General features: G+C 43.6%; 1 protein-coding gene across 3 annotated transcripts; it reads left to right on the forward strand.

Moving 5' to 3' along the window:
* Window positions 1–432: 432 nt before the first annotated feature.
* On the forward strand, window positions 433–23,272 carry Tmem165 (transmembrane protein 165). Of its 3 annotated transcripts, none has more exons than XM_005080771.4 (6): window positions 433–800; window positions 13,795–14,020; window positions 17,350–17,525; window positions 17,926–18,105; window positions 21,785–21,890; window positions 22,503–23,272. In XM_005080771.4, exons 1-6 carry the CDS (start codon window positions 600–602, stop codon window positions 22,577–22,579), a joined length of 966 nt encoding a protein of 321 aa, XP_005080828.1. In that variant the 5' UTR covers window positions 433–599; the 3' UTR covers window positions 22,580–23,272. The 3 variants fall into 3 exon arrangements, with proteins under 3 accessions (XP_005080828.1, XP_021089047.1, XP_040603175.1); XM_040747241.1 differs by lacking the exon at window positions 433–800 and adding an exon at window positions 1,797–1,981; XM_021233388.2 differs by lacking the exon at window positions 21,785–21,890.
* Window positions 23,273–23,370: the final 98 nt, after the last annotated feature.

The raw sequence follows: 23,370 nt of genomic DNA on the forward strand, positions 1-23,370 counted from the left end.
GGGTGGAACGCCACTTTAAGGTGTGGCAATTCCTGCCAGGGAGTGCCACGTCAGTAGCAGGGCTGCGACTCCCTTGACATTTAATACAAGTGGGGGTGGCGGTGGCTCTGGCTCTAATTGCCTAACGCTCGCTCTTGAGGAAGTGCTGGTAGGAGCCCTGCAGCCTGGTCGCTGCATGGCCCAGAGACCAAGGGGTCGCTGGTGGGGCCCAGAAGGATGCATGGAGCGTCAATCACCAAGAGCCAGCAACCCGCATGGCGCGCCGGGCTTAAAGGGAGGAGCGCGCGAGCCGCACCTCAACCTGCGGGAAACGTCACGACGTCGAGGCAGACGTCGGGCCAATGGGAGGCCTTCCTGGCCAGGGGGGCAGGGCCGGAGGAGTTGGGCCGCGGAGGCAGTTGGAGCAGTGTGTGGGTTCTGCCCGGCCGCCGCGGAGCGCCCGCGGCTAGTCTGTCCGGGTCGCCGCGTCCCGCGTGGTGCAGGCTGCCCGCTGAGCGGCGGCGGGACCTGACGGACGCGCCTCCCGGCACGCCCGGCTCGACACTTCCCTTTGCCCGCACTTCCTCCTGCCGCAGCGCAGTGCCGGCTGGGCGGGCGGGATGGCGGCCCGGGGGAGCTGCCGGGCGCCGACGCGACGGCTGCTGGTGCTCCTGCTGCTTCCGCTGCTGTGGGCCCCGGCCGGGGTCCACGCCGGCCCCGACGAAGACCTGAGCCATCGGAACCAGGAGCCGCCGGCGCCCGCCCAGCAGCTGCAGCCGCAGCCCGCGGCAGTGCAGGGCCTCGAGCCGGCCCGGGCCGAGGTGAGGGCGGTGGATGGAGGGGATGGGGCGGGCGAGCCATCGGAGCCGGCCACCGGGTACCAGGCTCTGCCGCTGGCGGCGCCGCCCTCTCTCCGAGGCGGCTGGGGGAGGGGAGTCGGCCCCTGGGAGCCTCGCCGGGGAGTGGGGTGACCGACTGCTTTTCCAGGCGCGGCCTGGCCTCGCCTGTCCGCTTGGGGGAAGGGAAAGAGAGAGTCCAGCCAGGGGTCCTCTAGACCCCCAGGACCGACGTGCTTGCTTCGTAGTCGACATCCTGCTGATCAGATGTGCCGTACTGGAAAGACTAGAAATCCTCATCCCAAGTAGAAAGTTTTTTAGCACAGAACAGCTGGGAGACTTTGGCTTCTCAAAGGACCATCACACTGTTGAAGCAACCCATCCAGAGATGCTCACTTGAATTCAACTTGGTTCTTTGTCACATAGTGTCTAGAGATCATGCATTGCAGCCCTCACTTTCAAAAAGTGTGCTTTGGCTTGAGGAAGGTGGCCCTTAAGAACGCAGAGGCCTGTGTCTGATGGCAGAATCTTCTATAGTGTGTGTGTGGGGGGATACAATTACACTTATAAGTAAACCGGAATCTCATGTTTTGTTTAACTTTCACTAAATAGATAAAAATTAATGTTTTAATCTATGTTCGTAGAATTTCTCCTTTCTAAGCCACTTTCTTCTGTCTTGCTCTGTTATTTCTGGAGTTTTTCAGTCTGTTAGTAGGGCCCATTTGGCACTCAGCTTCCTGCCCGTATCCCATTCTGGGCTCCCTAATCCACTGGAGTCAGAACTCTTCAGAGAATGGCGCTGTGCTGACGTCAGGCATATGGCCGGATGGATATTGGTGTTTCTCCATCACCCAGTCTAGGTCTCTTAGGGGCCCACCACTCCCTCACTGTATTCTAAAACCGCGGCTTCCAGAACTCTGGGGCCTGACATGTGCTCTCCTGCCAGTCTTTCCTAAACAAAGACCTTACAACAGAATTCCAGCTTGAAGCCTGCGGGTCATAACCCTTCCCGTCTCCAAGAATCAACAGAAACCTCTGGAGCCTTTCCCAAGCTGCTCCTGTTAGAAGTGATCATTGTCTGAGTGATGGAACTTTTCATTTCCTCGTGGTTCGCATTACACTGCTTGGCCTTTCCAGGGTTCTGTTTCCCTAGGCAGTACCAGAAGGTGGGAATTCCTGCGATTCTGAGTTTGGTTTTACACAGCGAGTCCTTTCTAAGAATCACCCGTCCGAAGTGTAGTCATCGGTCTTGAGAAACAAGGAACACTTAACGGGAAGTGTTCAGGAAGAAGTTAAATAAATAGCCACCTGTTAGGGATTTCATTCTCGTGACCTTAAGATGTGGTGAGATGATTTCAAGCTGTACTTCCGCAGCTAAGCGGTAGAGCAGGTGACATTCCCTGGTTGTGAATGGGCAGCCTAGGTTTGGGTGGTTTAATGTCCAGTGCCTAAATCTTAACAAAACCAGTTAGAAACGAGATCCTGTGTGTCACCTGCCCGGTGCCCTTAGCAGTCCTTGCATTCTGCTGGAACCCTTAGGCATTGTTTCATTGTAATGGATTTTAGTGGTGAATGGATTATGTATTGATATAAGCCTTTTAGCTTGACTTTTTTTCCCCTTTGACCCCCCTGTGCCCCCCCACACTTTGAGGGACTTTAATATTTTCTCTACTCTTACACTCTCAATTCTGACTTGGTGTATTTAAAACTTGTGTACATGTTCTGCCTGCTCTTGCAGCATGTTAAGGTCTTGAGAGCATTGTTATACTTACTCCTCTTTATCTCTTTCCTAAGATCATGTGTAGTGTTGGCATTTTCGAAGTAATTTTCTATGAGGGAAAAAAAACTTAAGATTTTTACATTTTGGTTCCTATTGGGTTTTAAATATCTTTATGGAAAAACTGTAAAATGAACTGAAGCAGGGAAAAGCTATTTTAATAGTGTGTATCCAGGCTTCTTTTACTTGCTAAAGGATTTACTAGATGAAGTTAAGAAAAACTCAGCTTTTATCATTTGCTGTCTGTGATTTTGTTCATTATTGGACTGGTTTTAGCTTAGAAATTTGGACTGCAATAGATTATATAGCTATTAATTGTGGGACTCTTGAAAGTTTACAAAATACACACACACACACACACACACACACACACACGAGGAGGATCAGAAGTGTTTGAACTCAACAGTAATAAATTGCCTCCTGTTAGTAGTACAGATGAGGTGGCAGGTGTGGAAGTGGGCATCAGGGGTGGGGAGTGGGGAGTGTGTGTGTGTGTGTGTGTGTGTGTGTGTGTGTGTGCACTCGGGAGCCCTGCTGTCCCGTCCTCCGCCCTCTCTGCCTCCTCCAGCCATAGGCCCGCAGCATTGCTGTGGTTCAGATGCTGTACATTCGTGGTCTGGCAGGTCTGTCTCTGCTCTGTACATCTCCAGCTCTGGAATGCTGAGTCATGAACTTTAGTCTTGGTGCTCATTGAGCCTGCTGCCACATACTCCAGCATCAGAAGCTTCCTCTAAAACAGTAGCCCCTGAGGGGGAAATAACTAAATGCAAGAGTGCAGTTTATGAAGGTGTAACTTCCTAGGCATTTCATGGAAGTTGTAGTAATCCTACAATTTTTAAGACAAATAACTGTAGGCACAGCTATAGTTACTGCAGTCCTTTTAGGATACGGAGATAATCTTACTATATTAAATAAAGGTCACCCTCTGTTGGCCTCACTTAAATGGTTTTATGGATGCCTGACTTCACAACAAGGGGTTGGAGGGAAAGTGCAGACACTATGGTTTTTTAAAAAAAATATTTTCATATATTTTGGTGTTCTTTTCCATTAGGGATTGATTTACACTTAATAGCAAAACAGTTTGATTTTAATTATATCTTTGTATAACTTTGCTGTAGCTCAAATATTTCTTACAGTACTAGAATCCATTATTTCTTAAACTTTAATAAAACTAACAATTGCTTCTATGTGACATAAATGACCAAAGTATGGTTTAACAGCCATATAAGCCAGAATTCAGATTTGTTGAGTATCTGGGTTTCAGCTGACTTTGCAACTATACGCAGTGGATGTTTTAAAATGATGGGATATTTAAATTTAACTTTGAGGCCACTGCCTCAAGTTGAGAGTGGACTGAAAACCCTGTCTTCGTTGGCAGTCGTTTGGGTGGGAGAGACAGTACAAACAAGTGCCTGTGTCTTACTGAGTGCAGTGAGGTGCATGAACTTTCAGACTGTGTGTGTGTGTGTGTGTGTGTGTTTGTCTCTGTGTTGAGTGTTGTCTTTATAATCTGGTTAAAAAGAAGGCCAGTGGTGACGCACACTTGTGGCAGCCCTTGGGAGGTCGAGGTAGGAGCACAGGGGTTGGGGGTTCTCCTTGAACATACAGTCATAAATAAGCCACAGTTTTTGTGCTCCAGATAGGGACCTTAGTTTGCTCTTGTTTTTTTCCTATTTCTTTCCTGGGCGGAGTATAGAGCGTATACATTCTGAAGGTAAAGAAACTGTTCTGGCTGGTAGCACTGTTTAGACCTACAAAAATCTTGTTACCCTATCCTGCCAGGTTCTCATTTTCACACCATTCCTTATTGTTTTGTTTTTCTTATTTACTGTAAGAACACTTCCATAGAATCCTTTGTTTTCCCATTTGCATTAAACAGCATTCATTCTCCATGCTGCTCAGCTGGGCTTCTGCCTGGCTGCGACTGACACTTTTAGCTGTGAAGACTGTGTTTCTCATAGTGCCCTCTGCCTGAACTGATGCTTATTGGTTTCAGCAAAGAACTCTTAAAAAAATCAGTAAAACTAATATTCTTTAAGTGTATAAATGTACAGTAGAATGGAATGTACATAAACAAAGTTGCTAAATGTTAGTAAAAATAACTTATGAAAATACAATTGTTAAAAAATATACTCTAATAGGAGCTGAATGTCACACTAGTAAAAATAAAATAATATTTTAGATCAACTAATGAAATCATCCAGAAAGACTAAGACATTGTAGTGAACTTGCAATAACATGCCTTTATCTGGTCATAGTGGCACACACCTATAACATCAGGACTGAGTTTTAGATTAGCCTGGTTCTGTTGGTACGTAGAACTCTGTACAGATCCAGCTGCGTAGCAAGATGCTGCTCCTGACCCAGTCTCTAATTGTGATCTCTGGAAGCTGGCTTTGTCTGCAGGGCCATTATTTAAATTTCATGGCTTTCTTTCTTTTTTCTTTTTCTTCCCTTTTTGTCTTTTTTACACACTGATCTTTTCTAGAAAAAGCCTGTTCTGACTTTGTCAGCGGTGTTTAGGCTGAGCTAGTCCTAAGTGTTGTTCTAGATTCCATTATCTTCACATGGTATCACCTTTTACTTAATAACTTAAGAAGTTATTAAGTATGTATATGTGTGTATATATGTTTATTTATATATATATTTAAAGGGGGTGGAATCAGTCTTTTGTAGATCTTGTTTCCATGCAAGCATCCTTTCTGGTTTCATTATAAATAAAAGGGTAATTCAGTACAGTCATATATTGTGTTCATTAAACTATATGGTTAGAATGGGAATTATATCCTTCTTTGTTGTCATTTTCTCTTGAGGATAATGCCATGGTGACACACACCTATAATCTCAGCACTTGGGAAGCTGCAATCAGAGGCTATGTAGTGAGACTGGTTTCTTAAATGAGGCTAGTAATGCAGGAGTGTTATTCTGTGTGTGTATGTAATATGAGAGTGTGAGCACAAGTGTACCATGGTCTGTATATGGAGGCGAGAGGACCGCTGGTATTCATCCTGGATCTCCACCCTGTTTGAGACAGGGTCTCTTGTTTTATGCTATGTATGCCATGCTAGATGTCCTGCAAGTTTCCCATCCTGGAGGAGCACTAAGGTTCTAGGCCTATGCTGCAGCACCTGGGTTTGCATGGGCTCTGGGATCTGAACTCAGGTCCCCATGCTTTTGGCAAAGACTGATGCATCTCCTGGCCCCCAGCAAAGATTCCTTGTTTGTTTGTTGAAGTACAGGTTGCTGGTCCTGTTTTCAAGATGCGGTTGTGTTTCACATTAAAACACTGACATGGTGGTGTTTCAGGAACACCGTGAGGAAACACCCTCCTTGTGGTGGAATGTGTGACTAGCAGGGAAGAGCCAGAGCTGAAACTGCACTCCCTTGCAGCTGGTGTCCTGGGTGTGCGCACTACACGCTCCCTTCTGTACTCATTCCGCCTTTTCATGCTTTGGATCAAACTCATGCTTTCCACACCTCCCCCTGTCTTTGTTTTTCTAGGAAGGGCAGTGTTGTGGATTGACCCCAGGGTCTTGTAGAAAGTGCTCTACCATTCAGCCACATCCCCAGCCCTTCCCACGTTCTGCTCTCCTCGGACCTCCAATACGTTCTTCCTTTGATTCTTTTCTTCTCTTCCTTTCCATTGTTTCCTTTAGTTCCACTTACATAGGCAGTTTCTCCTGTTTTGAGAAAGGAGAGCAAATAATGAGGAGCCTTTATTAGTACTTCTTGGCCCCATCAGTTTCTGATGTGACTTTTAGAAGACACTTCTGCTGGAGGACTAGCTGTCAGCTAATCTTTGACCCATGTTCCTTCCTTGCCTTTTTGTCCTTTTGAGATTTAATTTTATCTAAGGAACACTCAGAGCAGCTAGTGTTCTTACCTGCGAGCCTTATCTTCAGCCCCCAGCCCCCCTCCATCATATTGGAGCACACTTGTAATCTAGCAAATTAAGTCCAGAGATCTTTTTCCTGTTCTCATTTGACATGGCTGTCTGCACTCTTAAATATTTAAGCCTAACACCATCGTGGCAATATGATTGTAGAAAAATGAGTTAAGCCTATTGTGCCCCAGGTTAAATTGTGATCACAGGTTTTTCTCTCTTTTTTTTTTTTTGCTTATTAAATGAAAGGATGTGAAATTGATCTGACACCAACTTAGTAACTTCGGGACTGATTTAGTAACTAGCACTTGTTGTACAGTAAGCCGCAGATCACTGCCCCAGCTAAGACAAAGTTTCCATTTCTGTCTGTTTTCCTTCCTTCTTCCTTTACCCCTACCCCAAAACAGATTTTCTGTGTTCTCCCCGTACTCCAAGTTTCTGTTTTAAAGAGATGTTTTACAAGGATTTTCTGTGTTCTCCCCATACTCCCAAGTTTCTGTTTTAAACAGATGTTTTACAAGGATTTGATAGTTGTGAAGACTGACCCAGCAAGTTAGTTAGCTATGGATCGGTTATCTAGCCGGCAAGATAATTTCTCCCAGGCATGCCCCCAAGCTGCTTTGGTGTTTGTACTTTGCAGGAAAACCTCTGCCTTGGCCTTGCAGCCTTTTGAATGATTGAATAAGTGCTGCTTATGTTATTTCAGGTAACCTGTTACAGCAGATACTTAGGGATCATAACCATCTGAAAATTGCCTGTGTTGTTACGGCACACTGAGTGTGCACAGCTGGGGAGAGGACCCCAGCTAAGGACGTCCCTAAAACGACCCTCACGTGAGCCGCTCAGCTGCAAGTAGGGAAGCAGGACAGCAGTGGCGCTTGGAATCCTGTGGAGACTGCAGCACTGGGCTGCAGGTCGGGTTCCCGAGTAGAGAACAGCTTCCCTAAGCAAAAGCAATCCATGTGCAGCCTGGGGTGCATGTATGTGTATCCCAATTCTGTTAAATTCTACAGAATAACAACCTATGTATATAGGAAGCCAGAAACATGCACCAAATGTCAGTGATGAACTTCTGAAACTACCCCTATTCTCCAGGCTTTTTAGTACTAAGGCTTCCCCAACCCCAGGACCCCAAGTTGTACAAAGAGAAGAATATGACTGATTTTACTTTGACCATTAAGGAAACTCAACCTTCCAGTGGGTTTGTGTATGGTTCAGATGGCCAGAAAAAGTTACAGGAATGAAATATTTCTGTTTAGATTATGCACAGTTAGGAGAGCATGGAGTCCCAGATGATTGAGAGAAGATCTGGAGATTTGGGAAATTAGTTTTACACTTCCATATTTTAAGTGCGTGGTTTTTGGATGCAGATCGATTAATATATTAATACGGTAAGACATCCATAAGTAGGATGCCTTGTGTTTTTAAACATTTTGCAGCACCACTTCCCCCCTTTTACCCTTTCTCTCTCCCGGACTCTCTCCTTCTCCTCTGTCTTCCAGTATGCCCTTTCAAGTGTTAAAATGTAGCCAGTCCCAGAGCAACCATAGAAAAGTACTTGGGAATAAAAATGAAAAGGCAGCTGGGCGTTGGTGGCGCACGCCTTTAATCCCAGCACTCGGGAGGCAGAGGCAGGCGGATCTCTGTGAGTTTGAGGTCAGCCTGGTCTACAAAGTGAGTTCCATGACAGTCTCCAAAGCTACTGAGAAACCCTGTCTCGAAAAAAAAAAAAAAAAAAAAAACCAAAAAAAAAAAAAAAAAAAAAAAAAGAAAAGGCAGCTGTGTCCATGGTACCAGGTGCACAGTCAGGACAGAGGGAAGAACACAGAGCTAGCGCTTTAACCTCTGTGTAGACTGGAGTCAAGCTCAGGAGCACAAACTTTGGAAGTGAGAGGTAACCTGGGGATGGGGTGGTGGTTTAAGTTTCATCTGTGTTCTCTCCACTTCTGGTAGACAAAACCCATGAAGTCTGTAAGTTCATTTTTGGGAGCTTTAGCTATTTGCCTTCTCCCCTGGGAATCTCATCCCCTTGCAAACAGCCCTGGCTAATTTAGGCTACTGACACCAGGTCTATGTCTTGTCTGACCTAGCCGCGCCTCAAGGTCTGTTTCAGACAATCTCTTGGAAACCTTCTTATGGGACTCTGCTTGTCACTCACATTGAATATGTCTAAACCACACCCCTTGCCTTGATTTTTCTTTTCCCCAAAGAGACAGACAGCCCCCCCCCCCGAAAAAAATCTTACCATCATCCTTACTTAATTGAGCCCTGCCCTTCTTAAGACCTATTGACTTTTTTGCTTTCTGTTTTGTGCATATTTTTCCTTCTGACTAGTTTCACCATTACTCTCAGGCAGTTTACTAAACCCTTGACAGGCCCAGCAGCAGGCCTTCCCCACAGATTGTTAGCCACAGTGCCTCTCAAGTTTGTCTTACATTCAGAATCTTCTGGGGACTTTGCTCTTGCCTCTGAGTTGGGTTATTATTATCATGGACACTTTTCTTTTGGGGTACAGGTTTTCAGACTGCAAGCATTCATCCAGTGGTTTACCCTCTGGTCTTAGAACAAGCTTTATTCTTTGTCATTGATGGTCAGGGTCAGGCAGAATGCACACGCCGAGGCACTGTCTAGTCAGGCATTGCAGGAATCTAGTCCTGGATCCACAACCCACACTCTGTCAAAGGTTGTCCCACAGGTATGTGCTCCCTGACCTTTGAGTGAATAAGTGCAGAGCAGGTACTTTCTGGTGGGAGCTGCTTGAGGCCTGCCACAGCTTACAAGGAGTTGATTATCTGCTGCAGGAGCAGGTGGGCTAACAGTTCTTGGAGGGGCTGGAGACATGGCTTGGGTGTTAAGAGAAAGCTCTGTTCTTATGAAGGATTCATTTGGTTCCCAACACTCATGAAGGGTGGCTTACAGCCATTTGTAACTTTAGTTCCAGGGGATCCAACACCCTTACATGTGTTAAAAATATATTGTTTCAAAGAGGTCTTTGAAGTGATATCCATACCTGGGTGTGTGATGGCAAAGATCCAGAAGGTACAGATGGCTGTATGGTGAGAAGCACCCCTTTGCCTCCCATGTCTAAGTCATGGTTCAACACACTAGATTCCCACTGACTGGCTGCTTTTTCCAAGGGAAGTTCTGCCGCAACAGAGCCATGCTGTTTCATTTCTTGAAGTATTTTACGACTGCTCTGAAGTTACAGCCACAGAGTTGAGTAATTACCACAAAAATTGTACAGCCCACAGTGCTATAAAATACTTGGTTCTTTAAGGAAAAGGGCTCACCAATCCTGTTTCTGATTTCCCTCTCTGGAAATGTCTGCTCTTTCTTAAACTGGGATGCATTTACAATCATGTACATAGCTTCCCCCCATATATTAGCTTCATATATAATACATACTTCATTTAAAGGAAAGCAACTTAACAGTTTTTCAGTTATTTATAGAACATTCTTTTTTTATTTAATCTTGAATTTTTAAAATTACATCTATTTATCAATGTGTGCTTGTGTGTCTGTATGTGGGCACCTGTGTGCCACATCAGATGTGAAGGTCAGAGGACAACTTGTTCAGGTCAGTTCTTCCCCTAAGGGTCCCAGGGGTCAAACCCAGGTTGGTAGGTTTAGAAGTAAGTGCCTTGCTGCTGAACTGTCTTGCCAGCCAGTATACCTTATGTGGATCTTAAGCAACACTTAACATTTCAAAGTTGATGTTATGTTTCTCCTAGAGAAATGTCAGCTCCCATGCTCCTTTCCTCAGCTCTGTAGCTCTCACCCCTTGTCTGACTCGCTGTTACGGTTTACATGGGGCTGGATTGAGGGGCCCGAGATGCAAAGGGTGGGAGGAGCCTGGACGAATGGGGCAAAAAGAAGAGCACCGGGAAAGGAGTCTAACCGACTGAGGCTGTGGTCAGCAGAAGCCAGTTGAGCTCTCAGGCTGCACTGCCACGAGGGAGGAATCAGTATGTAACACACCACTTTAGTGAGAAAAATGTTAGACTACTTCATGACGACGGAAAGACAATGTTGCTTAGAAGTTAATGGTGGTTTGGATGTATTGGGTTAAATTGATTTCTCAAATAATTGATTTTACTTTGCAAGGTGGATAATTTGAACCAGAAAATATTAAATTATGAGGCTAATTTTTCAGCTTGTGTTTTGCATTTAGCAATGCTGTCTGGCTTCTTTGGAAGGAAGGTTTATTTGGGAACTGGTGTGGTTAGATGGGGAGTATTGGATAGACACAGGTAAGGGCTTACATGTTGTATTCTAGGTATAATTTACAGTTGCATAGAGAAGTGACATAGAGTAGGTTAATGTCTGGTCCTGTCGTGTGCTGTAAGACCTGAGTGCGTGCTGTGTACCAGGCTGCATCATCCCTCCTGAGGACTTCATTCACCCGAAACTCAACAGTTCTGGGTCGTGGCTGCCTGAGGTGGCAGATGGTCAAGTCAGGTCATGTTGGTAATGCTTTGGATGCGAACCCAGGTAGTCTGATTCCAGAGCTGTGGATTTTACTAAGTCAGTGACGGTTGAGCAGACTAAGGAGCCAGTCCTTCCATATGGTGAGCAGTAGATAAAAGCTAATGGACTGTTTTCTGACCCAATATTTCATTTTTTATGAGGATTTCACACAGCAGTATATTGCGTTTGCATAATTTCTACCCTTCCCTCTACCCTGTCTGACTCCTCCCATGTCCTTTCTCATCCTCTCTCTGGTTCATATATTGTTGTGTATACATTATGTATGTATGTGTACATATGTAAATACACACACATATATATGATTATGCACACAGAACCTACTGAGTCCAATTGGAGTTGTTGGTCTGTTCTTCTCAATACTGACCCTTCCATCCATAGGTAAGTGCAGCTCGGCCCTCAACTCAGAAGCTTTTTCCAGCAGGCAGAGACACTACAGTACCTGAGCTGGTCAGAATACAGTGAATAAGTGACTGTGGGTGGCCCAGCCCCAAGTGGGACTTCTGTGATACTTAAATATAAAAGGCACTTTGTCATCACAACTTCATTTTCTGCCATCCAGGACTGGCTTAATAGTCTCTTTAGTCTTTTATATAGGAAAATTTTGAGAATATGGGTGGCTTGTATTTGTTTTACTTTGTTTCATTTTTTGTTTTCTCGTTTATTACTTTTTGTGCACGCGCATGTGCAATAGAGGTCAGAAGGTAGCTTGGAGGAGTTGGTTCTCTCCTTCCACCATGATTCTTGTGTGTCAGACTTAGGTAATCAGATTTGGCAGCAAGCACCTTTACCCACTGAGCCATCTGCTGGACTCTCCCTTAAAAGTATTTGTGTGTGTGTGTGTGTGTGTGTGTGTGTGTGTGTGTGTGTGTGCGCGCGAATGTATGCCATTTACATGCCCTTGGAAGCCAGAAGAGGATGTCTAATCCCTTAGAGTTGGAATCACAGGGGGTTATGAGATGCCTTGTGTGGATGCTGAGGACCGAACTTGTTTTCTTGAAGAGGATTGGGTCATCTCTCCAGCTCCTTCCTTCCCTTTATTGTATTCTTCAGGCAAACTTGATTCTTTATTTCATAGAACAGGCTAAACAACTTGACCAAGGGTTTAAGGCTTAGAAAACCACGAAAATATTAAGTATTTATCTCTACTGTGATATCATTTAAAATACAGAATTTTCTACCAAGTGATCTTAAGTGCTGTATATTTATTTACTCCTGAGATTTTTCTTGGACTTAAGATGTTGAAATTTTAAGCTGGTTGTTGGTGGCGCACACCTTTAATCCCAGCACTTGGGAGGCAGAGGCAGGTGGATCTCTGTGAGTCTGAGGCCAGCCTGGTCTACAGAGTGAGTTCCAGCACAGCCTCCAAAACAATAAAGAGAAACCCTGTCTCGAAAAACCCAAACAAACAAACAAACAAAAAGCTGCTGAAATTTTGTGAAGTCTGTTTTTATAAACAGTTTGGCTATGTGTGGAGGTTGATGCTTGTAATCAACTCCAGGACTTAGGAGGAAGAGGCAACAGGATGGTGACTTGCAGACCATCCTAGCAGAAGGGGTAGTGTGGGGGAGGAGGGGTAAAGTAAGTTCCAGTAGGAACATAATTTTTAGGGCGTCCTATTGAAGTGCATATGTCTTTTGCAATGCTTAATGCTCACAGGTTATTGGACCAGCTAGGAGCTCATTTGGAAGGAATATCAGCATAGATAGAAAAGCAACATGCTGATGGGGAGCATGAGCCTTTAAAATAGTACCTGCTTAATTACGAGCTGACTGCCAGGGACACAGAGAGTTGTTTTAGCTTAGTGGTCTAGTTCTCATGTGCCCTGGAATAATGGAGTCAAGTTTATGTAATGCATTAAGAACTAGTCTACACAATAAAAATTGAAAATGTTACATATTGTGTAGATAGAGCCACATAATAACTTTCCCAGTTAAGGAACACCTAGGCACGCTGACGTTTCATCTGATTACTTTAGAGTTGCAGCCAGTAAACTTTCTTAGTAATGAGCCAGGAGCTAAATGTATTAGATTTCACAGGTCACATCTATGCTGGCCACATAAAAATCTCTGCTGTGTAATCTTCCTTTACGGTTTTTCTCTCTTTTTTCAGTCTCCCTTCCTTTTTTTTCCCTCCGTCCTCCCCCTTCCTTTTATTTCTTAAACTCTCCTAAGAGTGTAAACAGGCAGGGTTCGACTCTACTAGCTTGCTAAGCCCCGGTTTCAGAATCTCTTCATTTGTGATGATCTTCAGAGGTCAGGGCCTTTTTAAAGGGCAGGGCTTTGGAATTTTCTAGCCAACTGGGAAAGGCCAATGAAGTTTTGTTATGCTCTCATGTTATTATCCACCAAGATTCCTTTGCCTTTTTATCAGATAACCTTCCAGGATATTTTTAGAGTTCATCATAGGATCATCGGCACATCCAGCTATATTAAACTTCATCTTAGCTACAGCCGGCTCTGGCTATAGCCTCTGAGAGCTTCCTGGATCCTACGTGGTCCTCTACAGTGTCAGTGACATGTCTTGTCAGCTTCATGTCAATGAATGTTTAATAACACACCAGAATCCTCACCCAAATTACTAGTGAAAACTTGAATGAGACAGCAATGAACTGACTCTAACACATACTTAAAAGTAAGGTAATTATGGTGTCTAGACATAATGTACTCTTCTGAATTGTTTTGTATAGAGAGCTGAATTATGGGTTACTGTTATTTCTAATAGCATTCAGAATTTTAAAGTAATAAATCAGTGGAATGACTGTGACAAACACAACTTCTCATTTGAAAGAATGTCAATTAAATTACATTTTTTGTTTGTTTTTTAATTTTCAGAAAGGACTTACGCCAGCCGCCCCTGTTCATAGCAACAGAGAAGATGCAGCTACCCAGACGAATTTGGGATTTATCCATGCATTTGTCGCTGCCATATCAGTCATCATAGTGTCTGAACTCGGTGACAAGACATTTTTCATAGCGGCCATCATGGCAATGCGTTATAACCGACTGACTGTGCTGGCTGGTGCCATGCTTGCCTTGGCCTTGATGACATGCTTGTCAGGTAAGGGGTGCTTTCCTGGGAACATGATGAATGGGGTAAGGCATATGTGTGTCTTGTCACCCAGTTACTTTGGAATGTGCGTATCTCAGGCTTTAGTAAATAGCAAATTGTTTCAGTAGATACATCATCAGGACCCAGATTTTACTTCTTAATGGAATTTTCTAGCTACTCAGAGCCAAGATACATACTCCTGTTGTTTATTTACGGGTGGTTTTTGTCCTTAATTTTTTTTTTTAAATTTCTGGATTGATTTATTCTATGTGTATGAGTGTTTTCCCTGCATGTATTTTTCCCCTTGTGTGGGCTTGGTACCTGCAGTTCAGAAAGAGGGCATCAGAATGGTGATGAGCCATCCTGTGGGTCTGAGGAGCCGAACCTGCATCTCTGCAAGAGCAACACACGCTCTTAAGCACTGGGCCAGCTCTAGCCTTTATTCTTAATCCCTTGATTTTATTCTAGTTCAGTTTTTTCCTTTCTCTTCAGTCCAGATAAGCTCATTTCTATTTGCAGTTTTAGAAGTGAGATTCAGGAGGCCACAGCAAACCGCTCTTTTCTTCCTGAGATGCACTGGGTGGTAGCTCTAAGAAGCCACCTCCAGTTATTTTTATTAAGCTTTCTCTTAGCCTGCTTATGTGGGATGCAGCGTTCTTTAGTGTTCCTGTTTATGTTACTTTTTGATATAGTGCTTTATAGGTGCTAATTTTGACATGTTACACCACAAGAAAGTCAATTTAACACTCAAATAACAGCATTATCTAGTTGCTACCTGTGAGCTACCTTGGGCCATCACAGTGTGCTAGACAGAACATGTTTTCCCTTTGAGCCACAGCTGGGTTTGAGACTGACTTTCCATGGCACACCCTGGTGAATTAAGTTGAGTGACCCCTGAATTCTAGCTTTCTCTCTGTAAAGTGCAGATAATAGCTTTTTTACCTACCTTACGGTTTCTGTTCTATAGTAATAAGATAATTTATTAGGAGGACTTTGCCATTTGCCTCTTAAGCATTATGAAACTAATTTCTTAAAATGTAGAACAATGTCCATTTCTGATTCTCTGGTGCCTTGATGCTTAATTGAAGCTTATGTTTTTATAAACATGTGAGTACTTTAGATATTTAAGATAATTTGAATGCTATTTGCAATTTGAAAATTAGTATAGGTATTAATATTTTATAATAGCAACTGATTTTCTCCTCAGAAGTAATGTATCACAGAAGAGGGGGTTAAAGATTGTAAGAGCCTTTGGTCAGGGCCAGAGTGGAGTAGACTTGTGGACAGGACGGAGCACTGCACTCGGACTCACAACATTATGGTTCTCTGCACGAGACCAAGCCTGTCAGCACTGTAGCTTGTGTAAACTGGGGATGTGCTCAGGAGCCCTCCAGGCTCAGCAACTGTGGACAGCTGACAGTTTCTCGGGGAGGCAGAGTCAGTTTTCTTTAAGAGCATGGTTCTGGTAGATCAACTATTCTCCCGCGGAGGACTTCACACCCAGGAGTATATGGTCTTGACTAATTATGTAAGTTAAAGAAGAAAGAGGACAGAGTTGGGGGTGTAGAGAGGGTGGGAGTAGACCTGGGAGGAGTTAGGGGTGAAAATGATCTCCCTCCCCTCCCTCCCTCCCTCCCTCCCTCCCTCCCTCCCTCCCTCCCTCCCTCCTTCCCTCCCTCGTGAGTGTAATATTCTGTAAACAGTAGAGTTGAAGCTGTTGGCCACACTTGGGATGTGCTGTCTGAGCGCTGTCGGTGTGTGTTGCTGATGCTAGCAGGGTCATTACTGCGACTCTGTGCACTGTTCTGAGCTTGGTGTCTTCTTCCTTAACCCTACCTCCTGCCGTATGCGGGGCTACCTGATGGCTCTGATCTCTCTATTGGGAGCTCGACATCTTTTTTGCACTTCATCTAATGTTACCTAAATACATTAACTTTTTTTTAAACTTAAGTTTGAGGAGTTACAAAGATCTCATTTCTGATATATTGTATTCAGCAAAACAGTTGTGGCATTGTAAAATATGCCCAGAGCAGGGCTGGAGAGAGGGCTTAGTGGGTGAGAGCACTTACTGTGTAAGTTTGAGGCCCTAAGTTTTAACTCCTCCTACCTGTATAAAAGCCAAGTGTGTCTGCCTGCCTAAGCCTGTAATCCTTCTTTGTAAATGGAGATAGTGGCTCTCACGGACAGCTAAAACTGTTGAGCTTCAGGGTCTTCCTGTGGTCTCCATGTGCATATACCTTCATACATACATACATGATACATACATAGCAAAAACTTAAAAAGATTAAAAAATTTAAAACCATTAAAATAATACAATAAAATCTGAGGCTGGTTAGGTAGTTGAACAATTGAGAGCTCTTACTTCCTGTGCAGAGACCCAGGTTTGGCTCCCAGCACCCACAGTACCTCCTCACAGCCATCCCTAACTCCAGCACCCACAGTACCTCCTCACAGCCATCCCTAACTCCAGCACCCACAGTACCTCCTCACAGCCATCCCTAACTCCAGTTCCAGGGCATCTATCTGATACCCTCTTCTGACCACCTCAGGTGCCAGGCATGCAAGCAGGCCAAACACTCACTCACCAAACAAATAAACAAACAAATAGATCTACCCAGTGGAATCTTTCATGTGTGCTGTCACCATCATTCCTTTGAGGAAACATAAGCAGCTGGAAATCTGTGGGAATTGTTTCTGTATTGTTTTCCATCGAGCTCTACTCCAATGCCTGCTTGAAAGCTTTGTATGGATCACACTTGTTTATCTTCCTGGATTTTAAAGGTTTTATTTATTTATTTACGTTACATATACAGTGTTCTGTCTGCATATACATCTGCAGGCTAGAAGAGGGCATCAGACCTCACTATAGATGGTTTGGAGCCACCATGTAGTTTCTGGGAATTGAACTCAGGACCTCTGGAAGAGCAGCCAGTGCTCTTAACCTCTGAGCTATCTCTCCAGCCCAAGGTTTTATTATTAAGTCTCTAAACATTTAATTTTATGGATTGAATTATTATGGTCATTGTATTAGTATATAGTTAAAGTGAGTATATCACAAATTTAATCATATTTAAAAATGGGAACTTGATCCCATTAGTTTGTATTTGAATCTCTTTTGCTAGAGTGAAGTAAGATAAGACATCAACACTGAAACCAGTGAGCTTTCCAAGGTTCCGTTATGGAAAGAAAGAAGCAGAAGTATTTCAGGTCATTACATATTTGATGTGTCTAATGTGAACTAGTTTCCCTTCAACAGAGTATATTACAATTTCTTGAGTTCATGTGCCTGTGGCTTGTTGTGGAAAACACCTGTTAACATTGTTGGCATTTCCTTACAGTTTTGTTTGGCTATGCCACAACAGTCATCCCCAGGGTATATACCTACTATGTTTCGACTGCACTCTTCGCCATTTTTGGCATTCGAATGCTTCGGGAAGGTTTGAAGATGAGCCCAGATGAGGGTCAGGAGGAGCTGGAAGAAGTTCAAGCAGAGTTAAAGAAGAAGGATGAAGAAGTAAGTTGTCACTGGTAACATGCCAAAGGCACTTGGGGACAGAGCCTTGTGGAGGATTCTCAGTGCTCACGTCTGTATGTATGGGTTAACTTGATTAGTTTCCATTCTTACAACTTGGCTCTGATATGCTTTTGGGTCACTGACTGCTTCGAGGAGGGAAATGGTCACTGATGGCCAAGAGTCTGAATCCTGGGAACTGCTATTCTGTGTGTTTAAGCATCTGCCTGCTTGTTGGGTTTTGTTGGAGTGGGAACACTGAGACTGAAGGGAGAGGGAGGGTGCACAAGTGTGTTTGCTCTGGCGAATATGCCATGTAATTTAAATGCACTAGAAGGACTGAGTGACTTTAGGCTATTTTGATGTGCTTACTAGGGTTAATGGTAATTTTTATTTGTTTCAGTTCCAACGAACCAAACTCTTAAATGGACCAGATATTGAAACTGGTACAAGCACAACGATACCTCAGAAGAAATGGTTGCATTTTATTTCACCCATTTTTGTTCAAGCTCTCACATTAACCTTCTTGGCAGAGTGGGGAGACCGCTCGCAACTCACTACTATTGTTCTGGCAGCTAGAGAGGTGAGTGGTATCTGAACGCTTCTGCATCAAGACTGCACTTTACACTGCTCCACACTAGTGGGCAAGCAGGCCACAGGGTGACTACCCATGCCGGAAGGTTGGCACATCTGTTCATTTTATGACTTGGAATTAGCCTCCGAGTGTGTCTCCATGTCTGTAGTTGTTGAACTTTTTATCTTGCGGGGTCCTTTCTCTGTGTTTTGCCAAAATAAAGCTGTGGCTGATTTCTTTGTTGCTCAGCTCTCTTCTCCTGACTTCTCTGAATCCTTTTTGAGAATATAAATTAGTATGTCACTTGCTTGTGATCCCAGCACTGAGGAGTCCTAGCAGTGATGATCTTGAATTCTAAGTCAGCCTAGGCTACACACTGAGGCTGTCTTAACACCAAACAAAAGTCTAACAGCAAACATTGGTTTAGCAGAGGGGAACTTATTCGCTTGAATTTCTGAGCAGCTTTCTCATTTTTCAACATCACTTTAATGACTCAGAAATTTTCTGAAGCACTTTTGCCTGTGAATTCCCACTGACCCAAGGAGGGTTACTGAGAATGCTCGCCTCAGAATGTCCCAGATCTTGTTTCTGTAGAGCATTTCTGTCCCACCTCAGCTCTGTCGTGCTAATCGCTACAGTCTGAGCTCGATGCCTTCCAACCCTTACTGAACAGTTAAACTACGGCTCCAAGGGAGTCAGCACCGAAGTGAGCCTGTTGTCTGTCTTGCCCTTGGGCACATGTATTTAGAAGATGCCTATGGGTTGCTGCTGGAGTGTGGGGAGGGTGACGTCCCCTCGGTAATGTCCCCTCTCAGTCTCTGTTCACAGACCTGATGTCCTGGGGGAGCTGCATGTCCTTGGTGTTAACTTTGTTTCAGTCATACTAGTTCAGACTGAACTTTCAATCCTTGGAAATGTCTGCCATAAAATAGCAACTTCCTAGGGCGGTGGTGGTGCACACCTTTAACCACGGCACTCAGTAGGCAGAAGGCAGGTGGATCTCAGTGAGTTCAAGGCCAGCCAGGTCTACAAAGAGAATTCCAGGACACCCAGAGCTACAGTACAAACCTGTCTCAAAAAACCAACAAAACAAAAATCAAAAAATCCAAAAGACAAAAGTTCCTTAACATAGTTCTTGAGCTTAAAATAGAAAGCATTTTCAGGCCACAGGGAAAGAAGCTTAAAAATGCTGTATTTGGAGATGGAAAAAATAAAAAAGGAACTTTTTCTCATAAAAGAAACTTTAAGAGTGCTTCTTAATGGCTATGTCCTGTCTTCATTCTCTAAGCGTTCCAGAATCAGGCCTTCAGATGAGCTTGGGGCGGAGGCGCTGCCAGGGTACCTTGTGGGTTTCTGTCTGTAGGTGGCACGCCGCAGCACATATGGTGTCTGCAGCCCCCAACCCAGCACTCATGTGGAATCACTGCTCTGCTCCTTTGTGTGATTCACGCTGCATTGCTTTTGAAGGATCCATTAATACATCTTTTCAGTCTTTGTTAACCATTTAACTTACTGATTTTTTTTTTTTTTTTTGAGTCAGGGTTTCTTCTCTGTATTGTCTTGGAGGCTGTCCTGGAACTCGCTCTGTAGGCCAGGCTGGCCTCAAACTCAGAGATTCACCTGCCTCTGCCTCCCAAGTGCTGGGATTAAAGCTATGCACCAACAATGCCCAGCCTTTTTTTTAAGTACCATTTTATTTTCAGGTGGAATGAAGCAGTCTTCTGGGGTAGCAGTTTGGTGGTGGTCCATTCTCCAGTACATGTGCAGGTCATTTCCGAATCCTGACTGTATACAGGCTGCCCTTTCTCTCACAGCAGCTGGCTGCTAACCAGTTGTCACTCAGCTTTCTTTCTTCCTACCAACCACAGCAGTCTTGGACCCCGGGTTCCACCCTCCCTTATAATGTAAATCTTTGCCTTTCTCCCAGCTCAAGTTTTGGAGCACTTTTGGCATTACTCCCTCCACTCTGTTTTTAGGGGGAAATGAAGCCCCTTTCCTCGGTCCCTCTGTTCCCTATCCTATTACATCCCAAACCTCACAGGATGGGATGGTTAATCTGTAGTTAGTTTGAGATCTTGGTGTCACCTGAGACTAGATTAGGGTAGTGGAGGCACCATTCCCTGGCCTAGGACCCTGGACAGTATAAGGAGGAAGTGAGCTGGACACAAGCAGTCATCACTGCTTCCTAATTGTGGATGCTAGTGACCAGCTGCCTGGAGCGCCTGCTCTCATGGCCTCCACTAGGATGCCTTGTTCACTTGAGCTGTGAACCCAGGTGAAGCCGCCACCCTTAAGTTGTCTTTACTGGTTTATCACAGACATCACAGGTGCTCACCGGTGCTGACTACCTGGCCGTCTTCATCCTGCTGATTACGTCCTGGTTGACTTGTCCACATTTTTTTTCCTATGGTGATATTATTTACTATCAAATTTGGCCTTTTAAAAAGGCAATTCTTATTCTGTACCTCAGGCTGGCCTGGAACTTGTATTAACTAACAAAATAAATCTCAGGTAATTCTCATACCTAAGCCTGAGTGTTGAGATTGCAAGTGCGTTATGCCTGACTTTTGACTGAAAACACTCCTTTTAATTTGTCAGCACCCATAATTCACCCCTCTCCTTTAAAAGCATAATTTATTTGTATGTATGTGTGATCTGTGTATGCCATTCATGAGTACGTGGGTGCCTGTAGAAGCCAGAAGGTGGCATTGAATTCCCTGGAAATAGAGTTACAGGTGAACCTGGTGCTGGAAAAAATCTGGTCCTCAAGAAGATCAGCAAGTTTGTAAACGCTGAGTGATCCTGCAGTCTTTTTCCTTTAAAACCACATGAGTATTACCATGTCTTTTCAGTTATTTGGTTGTCATACCCGATTACTTTTGTAGCATCTCACGTCTTCCCATTCATCTGCTTTACTCTTGTCTTTGTCTCCTACCCCAATCCAGTCAGCACTGTTTCTTAAAGACCAGGGCTGTCAGCCTCCCTGCTGACTTCAGAGTATAGAGATCCCTTGTAGCTAGGGATTGAACCTTGGTCTCTGAAACAGCAGTCAGGGTTCTCACCCTTCCTGACGTAGTCCTGTCAGGGACTCCTCTCTGGCACCTCCTTGACTGTGTAGAAACTCCAATGTTCTATTGTTCTTCCTCCACAAAAGCATGTTCTTTTTATTTTTATTTTTTAGATTTATTTATTATGCATACAATGCTCTTTCTGCATGTATCCCTGAAGGCCAGAAGAGAGCACCAGATCTCATTACAGATGGTTGTGAGCCACCATGTGGTTGCTGGGAATTGAACTCAGGACCTCTGGAAGGGCAGCCAGTGTTCTTAACCTCTGAGCCATCTTTCCAGCCCCCCAAAAGCATGTTCTTATCTATTCTTCTGGACTGTCTTTTTCTGGAAAGCTTTCACTGCTCCTCCAGTTTGATACCTTCCAGTTCATTCTATTAGGATTTACTCCTTACCTGTGCTTTTAGCAAGATTTCTGCTCTCAGGAACTACAGCAATACTGTACAATACAGGATTTCTATATTCAGATTAGCCTTGTACTGTTCATATTCCCTGAACTAGCTATTTCCTGTTTCACAAAGTTAGAGTAAATCTGGATTTTTGACAAGTGTTTGTGATGCTGTGTTTCTCAGACAGCATCTCCAACTCAACAAATTAATGCTAGCTACCTTTGCTTCCAGGATCCCTATGGTGTAGCAGTGGGTGGAACAGTGGGACATTGCTTATGCACTGGATTGGCAGTAATTGGAGGAAGGATGATAGCACAAAAAATATCTGTTAGAACAGGTAAAGTATCATTTTTAAATTAAAATGCAAAATGTGTTCTAATGCTTGAAAATTAGAGGTGATAGAAATGGCATGCTAGCTTGATCCTCTCAGACGACCTGGTCTCCCATGCTCATCACTTAGGTCTGAGTACTCATGACTTGTCCCTACCAACTGAAAGTTAGTAAATTACAAATTGATCTAAAACATGGCCAAACTCATCTTCTGTGTAAGTGTGAAGTTTGGCCTGGAGTGTGTTTGATAGGCAGACCTGTGTGAGGCTTGACATTTTCAATGTTTAAAGGTGTTTTGGGTTGAGGCTTGTAGGCATCAACTGTCAAGCTTGGCAGCAGCACCTTCATGCTAAGCTATCCCATTATTCGTACAGATACGTGAGTTTTTAAGACCACTTACTGTAGTCCAACTGCTGCTTGCCAACATATATATTAGTTCTTTCTCTAAGCAGTGCCCAGAGAAAGATCTGGTTACCAAATAAGAATGAGAGGAATGTTTTGCCACTGACGTTTTCAAGAGTAGTTTGTGAGAGTGGAACAAATGGAAACTTGGTCTTGTTTGCATGATGTCACAGTGGAAGAAATGCTATCTCACTCATCTTCTCTCTCTCTTTTCCAGTGACAATCATAGGAGGCATCGTGTTTTTGGCGTTTGCATTTTCTGCACTATTTATAAGTCCAGATTCTGGTTTTTAAAAAGCCATACATCTGTATTCAGCTTAAGATATGCAACTTTCTGTACATAGTGTACATTACAACTAAAAGTAATGGAAAATACTGTATTTTGTAGTATTAATTTGTAAGTTTGACCCATTTAATGAAGTATTATGTCCAAAACAGATAATCATTGATTCTATTTGTAAAAAATTTTAAAAGGAAGTCTGACTTACAAGTATGGGTTTTTCTCTAGCCTAATTATGTTAGCACTTCGGCCCCTACTTTGACATGTGTTAATTCATTGCAGCGGGACTGACTGCTTGAATCTTCTTGCAGCATGACCCTTTTATAAATACATTTTCCCCTTGGCCACTAGGGTGTTTATATGTATATCTTAAACATTTCCTTGGGAAAAAGAATTATTTCTACTTTTGAAACCATATTCCTGAGCCAGTAATCAGTAGTTTTATCTTGTCTTTTGGGAATTAGGATTAAAGAGAGAAATAAGGTTTTACTGTTGTGTCAATAACATGCCATTAAGAGTTGTTGGCTAGGTCCGTTCTCCCTTTTATTTTTTTTTAATTGGGTAGGACACCCAATATAAAAATAGTCAATATTTGACAACACGGACTTACCAAATTAAAAGAGAATACTATGAATGTATTCCTATTTTTTCTATATTGAATAAACAATGTAACAGATACAATGTAAATAAAAGTGGTATGACTAGTACTTGTTTTTCCTTGTGTGTTATACAAAATACTTTGTAACTTACCAAAGTAGCAGCAGTATTTCCAGTTTATTGTATTTATGTTCTGTCATTTCCTTCA

The sequence above is a fragment of the Mesocricetus auratus genome, unplaced genomic scaffold (genome assembly GCF_017639785.1).
Source record: "Mesocricetus auratus isolate SY011 unplaced genomic scaffold, BCM_Maur_2.0 Super-Scaffold_100006, whole genome shotgun sequence".
Lineage (NCBI taxonomy): Eukaryota > Metazoa > Chordata > Mammalia > Rodentia > Cricetidae > Mesocricetus > Mesocricetus auratus.

Bases quoted from the DNA above. Each gene is read 5' to 3' on its own strand.
- Tmem165 (XM_005080771.4), top strand. From the start codon at position 600: ATGGCGGCCCGGGGGAGCTGCCGGGCGCCGACGCGACGGCTGCTGGTG. The intron at 14,021-17,349 runs GTAAGGGGTGCT...ATTTCCTTACAG, and splicing joins CTTGATGACATGCTTGTCAG to TTTTGTTTGGCTATGCCACA. The intron at 18,106-21,784 runs GTGAGTGGTATC...CTTTGCTTCCAG, and splicing joins TTGTTCTGGCAGCTAGAGAG to GATCCCTATGGTGTAGCAGT.